The sequence below is a fragment of the Monopterus albus genome, unplaced genomic scaffold, assembly GCF_001952655.1.
Source record: "Monopterus albus unplaced genomic scaffold, M_albus_1.0 scaffold87.1, whole genome shotgun sequence".
NCBI lineage: Eukaryota > Metazoa > Chordata > Actinopteri > Synbranchiformes > Synbranchidae > Monopterus > Monopterus albus.
Window position 1 is genome coordinate 59,300 of NW_018127967.1, and position 8,976 is coordinate 68,275.

The 8,976-nt window shown below is 38.6% G+C and overlaps 1 protein-coding gene across 1 annotated transcript in view; it reads left to right on the top strand.

Moving 5' to 3' along the window:
• The first annotated feature begins 4,678 nt into the window (after window positions 1–4,678).
• Window positions 4,679–8,976, top strand: part of atp6v1ba (ATPase, H+ transporting, lysosomal, V1 subunit B, member a) — a 51,442-nt gene continuing 47,144 nt past the window's right edge. Inside the window, 1 exon segment of the mRNA XM_020607554.1 lies at window positions 4,679–4,919. Within this exon segment, the coding sequence (XP_020463210.1) occupies window positions 4,811–4,919 (109 nt within the window). The 5' untranslated portion in view covers window positions 4,679–4,810.

Genomic DNA, 8,976 nt, shown 5'->3' on the forward strand with positions numbered 1-8,976 from the left:
AAACTTTCATTCTGAACCTTGTGAAGACAGCTGATGGATGTCCAAATTGAATGTTCAGAAGACATCCAAAACCTTTCATACTGGCTAATCAGTGAACCACTTTTTCAGCATTTGTCTTTGACCCCAATTAGACATCCTTAGGACATCCCTGTGTGTGCTGGGTAAAAGGTAAGGAAAAGACACAAATGAGAGAAGCACTGATGTGTTGGGAATTACTCATAGTCTAACAGCACTTCATGCAAATAAAGAAGATTTAAAAAGTCACTGGATACACACACCACTAAAATGTGCAACTTAAAGCCTAATTTCCGTCTGATCTGGCTGTGTTGCATTCCACCTGTGATGCAATCACCAGAGCTGATCCCTGCCAGTCTAGTCAGTGGTTGTGTTCCCATCAGGTCTGTCTGTGTTCCATTTCCAATCCATCCTACATGCAGCTCTCTGGTCCGTTTTGCTAAAGATACACATCGAGTCTATTTTTGATGGATGCTGTATCTGGGATGCATCTGTCAAAGTCTGACCCACCAATCACATAGCACTTTCTCCCTATGAGAAACATAGAAATACTACACAACAATTAGGATTGATTTACTGTTAACAACTGAAACATAGCCACAAATCTTTGATCTGTTACATAACAACTTAATTGTAACAGTTAAACTAAAGCTGCGTTAACTAACTTCTCTAATTTTCGACCATTAAAGGTGAATTGAGAATTAAAAACAAGCTCATAGCTGCACAGGCAGCCTCCATGGTCTGTCTTTGAAATGAGCCATAGTGATTTGATAAACGCATCTTATAAACATACTTAATGTATGTGTATTTCAGATAATAGTAGGAATTGTACTGTATGTTTTTTCAGGATACTCGGTGCAACTTTTAAAAATCCTTAATTTCTGTTAGCATTTGATAATGCCTTTAAAATAATCCAAACCAAACCAGACTGCATTCAGGTGTGTCTTTTGAACATTTACTATCAGTGTTTTAAAAATTATTTTGTTCTTCAGTGTTGCATGGCAAATAGCAACTAAGGTATGGTCAAGGTTAGCAAAGGACTAGTCCCACAAAAACAAAGGAATAAAGTTAATACGACAAATTCAGGCAACGAAAACACTTGATTTTGTGTTTTTCATGGCTACCAGGGGCAGAATTCCATAACAATCTGAAAATCACACACATTTGAAATATTAATATGGCTAATTGATATAGTTGAAAAATATTTGCCTGTTTATACACCAACAGACAAGAAGCAGCATTAGCATTCATGCTACAGACACTACTGTAAAGGGGCTGTAAAGGTTAGCCCTAGACGTATACTGTGAGTTGCAGAATTACCCTATATTAATGTACCATAGTTCCTATTGCTATTGGGCTTAATAAAACTTTATGTATTAGGACACTGTGTGAACAATAGCAGTAGCAGAAATACAAAATGAAAACATGAATATTGATACCTATTTGCCTAGACAGATGGATGATTGATTTGTGCAGCTTTGAGAGAAATCATATCCCTTTGAAGTCCTCATAAAAGACTCAGGGGGAAAACACTGGTATTTCTAAAATGAGGGCACTACTCCTATAGGGAGAAGCTCTTCACTTGCATTAATTTGCTATTTTTTGCATGCGGCCTGAAATGTTTGGATGAGCTCTCTAGGGGCTGTCGTCAGCCTCACCATGGCAGTGCTTACCACTTCAATCTGTAGTGCTTTTTTTTACCATCAGAGAGCTGTGTGTCTGGATGTGATGTGCGGCTGACTGCCAGTGTGTTGGTTGTGTGGGGGTCATGGTTCAAAATCATCTTCAAACAGTCGCTTACCAGCTATTGTGCAGAACATGCTGCGTCAAATGAGAATGGATCAGAGCTACAAAAATGAGAACACAGCAAACCAAGAGTTTTAAGGGGAAAATCTGTGCAATCATGTCATTTTATCTGTCACTCAACAGCTCAGTCACCGGGACATTGTGTGTTGGTGAGTGTGTGTGTGACAGAGAGAAAGGGAGACACACAGAGAACATACACATCAAATACAGCAGAGGTATCCAGTTCTTTATGCTACAAAACACTAACATTTCAGCGAAATTACCCAAATGATCAAATAATGGCTTGGGCATTTTAATTAGACTTTGAATGTCTTATGAATAATGCCATTAATGTAAATTCTCAAATGTACAGGGGCCTTTGGTTATCTCAGAAAGAACCAGGCCTTTATTTCTTATCTTCTATTCAATAAATAAGGCTGGTGATTTTCTGGTCTTTGTTATTTTTCACCAATCCCATACAGAGACTAAAATCAACAATGCATTTGCTGTACCCACTGCAATGTCTCCTAATCCAGAACATGTTTTAATTTATGCTACTGTGCTGTAGACCCCTATTGTGGTGTAAAAAGTCTGTACGTACACACCAGTGAGCCACACTGTTGCACTTGGTGACATTCATGGGGTATTCTGTTATGTGCAGTGTGAGAATCTGGCAGAGTAGTGCAATCAGAGCAGGGATCACACACACACAGCTGACTCTTACTTCAGAGACTGTCCAAAATAAAGGCTGTTTTTAGCCATTTTTGTTTTTTTAAATAAGATGTACCCAGTGCAGCGATGTGGCTCACTGGTGTTGTTTTAGTAGTTTTTACAGTGGAAGTCTACAGCACAGACCAATATATTAAACCAAATTCTGAATTCACAGACATTACAGTGAGTATATGTTGGCTTTAGTCTCTGTAACATAGGAAACTACTTGTCTCATTTTTTACATATCAGTAAGACGCCTCCCTTTTATCTGAATATACAGTTGATGCTACTTGCAGCTAATGCACATTTGCTCTGTTTACTTGTTACAATAAATTCAGCATCACGTACACGCTGACCAGTCTGTTATTCTCTTTTGAACAGAAACTCTGATTCCACTAATATGATGGTAAGATGATGTCATGGGGTAGGACTGGATAAGTCTGACTTCTTCCTACTCCATTCAAGCATGTACTAGGTATAAGCAAATTGATACTGGATTGTGTGTAAAATTATGTGTGTTGTCATATCAACTGTTTTTACATGCTTGAAAGAATAAATCAAATCAAATCAAATATGCAAGGGCTTGAATTCCATTACTGCCATATGATCAGATTTTTTTATTCAATGCTAACTGCTTACCTCTGTTGTTAAAAATGACACGGCATACAAGCTGTTGTGATTTCCTTCATTGAGTGTGAACTTTTTTCTGTTAATATGTGCTACTCCCCTTTCAGGGTGTACCCTGCCTCTCATCCAATTAGGGATGTCAATGGAAAATTTGTTAATTGCCATTAATAACTTCATTGATAAAAAAAAGGTGTTGCAGAAGATTGTCAGTGTAGCTACAGTAGCTATCTGAGGCTCGATTAACACAGGCCAAGAGCTGAGTGTCTGACAGCAGAGAGCACCACTGTAGCTGCGCTGCTAATGTGCAGGATAAGTAGTGTTCTAATTAAAAATGCTTCCAATGAAATCAACACAAAAGTGATGAACTAAATAAGTGACTCTGCTCTGAGTATAGATACATTTTATGGTGAGACGAAGTGACCTAGCTCATGTTTATGTGACAATGTAACTTGTCATTTACTGTGGAAGGCTACTTTAAAATGGGTAGGACTTTATTCAAATCGTTATATATGTCCAACATGTTTAGTCTGATCTAATGTAAGTTCTCCAATGCAGCCTGGATGTTGTGCTATGCTTATGCTATGTTTGGGCTACATCTATGCTGTGCGCTAGGTTTAATACTTTTAATACTAATCAGTGGGAGCTCTGCAATTTTGAATGAAGTTATGTTATTGTATTTACCGAACTGTTTAATTTACAGTTCAAGTAACTTGATGTTTATTTAATTTGTTCTAAAAAAATCAAATTTACTCTGATTGTGCTTTGAATATGACATCAGTGGTAAAACATGATTTTATTATAGAAAAAGAACAATGATTATTGATAGTTGATTATTCATTAAAACTTTTTGTACAGATTCCACCCCACTCAGGGAAAATTGGTACCTTATAATATTGTCCAATAAATGTAAATTAGAATTACAGTCAACAACAACAAATTACTTTATGCTAATACTGCTCACATCATCTGTGTGACTGCACACATCTAATGTTTAGGCTATTTATACACTTTCAATTATCACAAAGGTAAACCTGCTGACCTCCTACTACAAACAAGTAAGCCTAAAAATAACTAAATTTGTGTTGACTGAACTACACTTTTGCATGTTGTGCATAGTTATTAGTATGGCTTCATATTCTTTGGAGATATGGGCAATTCAGTGGAGCTTTAAATTTTAACCTGTAAATGATGTTTCATCCTGTGGTTTGGGAATTCATGTTTGATAAGTGCTTTTTCAGCTGTACAGTTTGCCTGATGAAATTGGACTGTGAACAATAAAAAATAAAATACAGTGGAAATCCATATAACCGCTTCAGTGGCTTACTGGGGCACTTTTATAGTGAAGTTAGTAACACCAGAGTTATGCTTTTCCTACTAAGACAAGTCAAACTGTATGCTGTGATAAGGCCTATGTGTGGTATCTCAACCGAATAAAATGCAATTGTGATGGTTTGGCAACAGGTTATGATTAAATACTAAAACCAAAACTACATTCCCCTATTGTATTTTTCTCATGCGCGCCCCGTGGTCGGCTCCATCATCCCTTCTTCGTGAAACATCCGGTTCCTCAGTGTCATATGACCAAGCGCTAAGCTGTCGTTTATGTTATTCAGCATCAGTTAGCAAAGGACATCGACAGCCTTTCTCAGGATCTCTTTTTCTTTTTCCAACGATGGCAACACTAGTGGCAAACAAGCCGATGGACATCAATGGCTTGGCAGCAGCAGCAAAGAAACCCACCCAGGCTGTGACACGAAATTATATCTCTCAACCCCGGCTAAGTAAGTATGTAACGTTAGCAGGCTGCTGGAGGTAGCTGCAGCTAGTGGCTAACAAGGTTGTTGTGCAACGGTGGCCAACGTGATGGCAAAAAAAGCCGATGGACATCAATGGCTTGGCAGCAGCAGCAAGGACACACACCCAGGCTGTGACACGAAATTATATCTCTCAACCCCGGCTAAGTAAGTATGTAACGTTAGCAGGCTGCTGGAGGTAGCTGCAGCTAGTGGCTAACAAGGTTGTTGTGCTACATTCAGGTGGGGTTCAGGACAACAATGCTTTGTATAAACATGCAGTATTATGGTTTTTGATAAGGGACCCTGGAATTATATGACCAAGTTAGATATTAATAATTTTCTGAATTATTTAATTTATCTATGAGAAATCCTTCAATTCCTGTTGGCATAGTTGGTTTACAATCACATGCAGCATATGGGCTAACAGTTAAGTGTGAAAATGCCGGAAAAAAAAACGAATCTTTGCTAAGTCAGGGCTTTTGATATAATAGATGATATTCCCTGTGAACGGGAACGCAGCACATGAATACAGTAACATTAACGGTAATTCTGGACTCAAGCTTATAACAGAATAGTCCGTTTTAATAAACCGGCTTTCTTTACTTCGCTAATTACAGGCGAGCAAGTGTTATAATAGTATCATATAATAACAGTTTGTTTTACGTGCTGAATTTACCGAATAAACTAGCTACACATATCACTCATGTCAAACAACGAACCAGCTAAGCTAACGTGCTAGCTAGTTTTTGCTAACACTGACAGGTCCTACAGAGTCGTTGTTAACCATTTTAGCTACACATAACCTAAGGCGTATGCATAAGTTTTACTGCGTGTAGAATAAATACGAGTCGCACATCAATTTCATATCGGGACAAATCGTTACTGCGACCCGACACAGCTGAAGGACACTAGCGGAGTGGAAACGCTGCAGGCAGGCAGGTGACTCCAGCGGTAGCCACACCAATGAATGAGGAAAGTGTGGCTGTTGTGTTTTTCTCTTTGATATGGAGCTACCATTGAAACATCTAACGTTAGCTCTACTGCCCTTAGAGCGTCGGTACTACACTCATGTTAGTGTCTAGTGCTGTAAGAAAGGGCCTGCTTCGAAACTGATAGCTGCAGCTTGTTGAGGAACAGACTGGTGACAGCTTGGTGATGTCTCATGTGACAAGATCACATGAGACATCACCAAGCTGTCAAACTGGAGCAGAGCTTCAATGGTCTCTGTGCTGAAAAATGAATATTGGCACAGTATTTTCTGTCTTTATATGACCATCACAAACTAAAAGACATGATAAAGTATTCATTTGTCTGTAGTTTCCAGATGAAGTAAATAATTGTAGCACTGAAAATTCTTTCATTTTAGACCAAATTTTGTCTTAAGTGTAGAATAAATAGTTTGGCTGTAGTGCTGGTTGAGTGTTAGAAATTTAGAAGTCACAACAAAAAATTCTGAAGCCAATAATGCAGTGCTATTAACATTTGTGATCAAGTGATTTTACAGAAATAGGTTTTATTACATTGTGGGAGTTAAAAGGAATTGCAATAAATTCATTATGTCGGCCATAAAATGGAAATGGGAAAAAATGGAAATGCCCATATAGTTTCACAAAGGGCAAGTAGGTGTCTTATTTTGTCAGGGCAGTAGTCCAAAACTCAAACACGTCTAACTTACAGTGATAGGAAGTTGGAAAATATTATAGAGGCTGCAGCCACTTCATTTTTTCTAAACAAACAAACATAATAAAGAACTAATGAGCTGATTGTCAAAATTGCAGACTGATACTATTATTGGCTACTTTTTTGTAATACAGCTAATCCATTTCAACACTCGATCGATCATTTTGACTTGGTCATTTGAAAAGTAGCTCGCAAGGCGAAAAAGTGTGGGCACCCCTGGTTTATAGGGTTTGAATCAAGCATTTTAGTAGTTCATAATGGTCTCATTGCTGGCTCACCACTACCCTGGGTATGGATAGGTGGAGAGGATAATGGTACTTTCGTGCTGGTTTGTGCTTTAAATTAACTGATCATCACCATGACAGCTTAAGAGATGTTGTTCCTTTAGACCAAAACTGGAGTTTGATTTTGTTTTGATTACAACCCCAAATCAGGAAAAGTTAAGATGGTATGTAAAATCAAAATTTTAACTGACAATAGTGATTTGTAAATCATCTGTGTCCTGTATTACACTGAAAACATTAGAGCAGCACATTATTTGATGTGACACCTCAGTTTTATTCTTTGTTCAAAATAAACACTGACTTCAATCCTGATGCTGCAACACATTCCAAACAAAGTTGGGTCGGTTACATTTCAGGGCCAGTAACGAGGTAAAACAATGAAATGATGATCCCATTTGAAACAGGTGATGTCAACAGGTGACTGCATCATGATTTGGTACAACAGTGGCATCCAGGAAAGGCTGAGCCCTTTAGGAGCAAAGATGGGCCAAGGACCACCAGTTTGACAACATATTAGTGAGAAAATTATTGAAATGTTTAAAAACAATGTTCCTCAAAAAAAGACAGGAAGGGATTTGGATCTGTCACCCTCTACGGTGCAGAACATCATTAAACAGAAGTCGACTGCTCTGAGCTCAGAGGCATCTGGGATGGACCATCACACAGTGGAAACGTGTACTGTGGTCAGACGAATCAGGATTTCAGGTCATTTTTGGAAGGAATAGACAGCACATACTGCCTTCAAGACAACATCTTTTCCAGGGACACCCATGCATATTTCAGCAAGACAATTCAAAACCTCACACTGCCACATTACCAAGGCCTGGCTGTGAGTACTGGACTGGCCTGTCTGCAGTCCTCACCTGTCCCCAGTAGAGAATGTGTGGCACATGTTGAAATGCAAATTGCATCAATGAAGACCCAGGACTGTTGTGGACCTTAAGACTTGCTTGCAGAAAGAATTGGCCAAAATGACACCTGACACACTGAATCACTCGGTGTCCTCAGTCCCTTAACGGCTTTTAAGTGTTGTGAAAAGGAACGACAGCATCACACTATGGTAAACGCTTTACTGTCCCAACTTTGTCTGGAGTATGTTGCAGCATCAGAATTGAAGTGAGTGTTTATTGTGAACACAGAATAAAGTTGATGGTTTCACATCAAATAATGGGCTGTTGTGTTGTTCTCAATGTGATACAGGACACAGATGACTTACATATCACTATTTTCAGTTATTTTGACTTTACATAGTGTCCAAACCTTTTCTGATTTGAGGTTGTAATTCACTGAATTACGTGGGTCTTGATGAGTTAGGTTTTTTTAGATGACTATCCTGCTTTGCGAATGTGAAGACAAGGTAAAAATAATTGTTGCTTTCTTTCTGCACTCAGATAAAACAAAGGTGTAATTCATGTAGCCAAATCTACCTTGGTGCTCACAGCGATTAGATGTGTTCATGTTGTTGTTAATGTTTTGGCTGTGCTGATTACATGATTTGAAACAACACAGGGAGGTTCACAAATGTTAGTGTTGTTTGGCGCTATGCTCTATGAACCTGTTGTTGAGACTGTACTGTGACTTTGATTATGCTGTTGCACACAGCCTGAGATGTAAAGCTAGCAAGGTGATGGTTTTTCTTTTGTGTACATGTCAGAGAGGCAAGCATGGGCTAAAAGCCTTCCAGCAAACTGGAAGGAAATGACTTAATGGAGCTTGGACCATTTGAGAACTAAGCAGAGAGGATGCAACATGTGGTAAAACATCCTACTCCTGAAACTCTCTAATTTTGTTGTAGCAGAATGGCTCGCCTTTTTTTCTTCCATCAAACAGCAATGCTCCATTCTGATGATGAGCCAGTAATTTAAAGCCAAATGATAATCTCAAGTAACAAATAATGTTTTAGAATGTGTTGCAGGAGACTTTTTTTTGCTTTAATGTTCCTTGTACTGCTTTTACATACAGTAGACAAGGCCTCCGGCCTTAGTTTTATTTCTTTAAGTAGAAAAAAAAACACAGGTTACACAGAGATACATGTATTACATGAGGGCCAGTGTTAAGAAATGACCTGTCACCAGAGC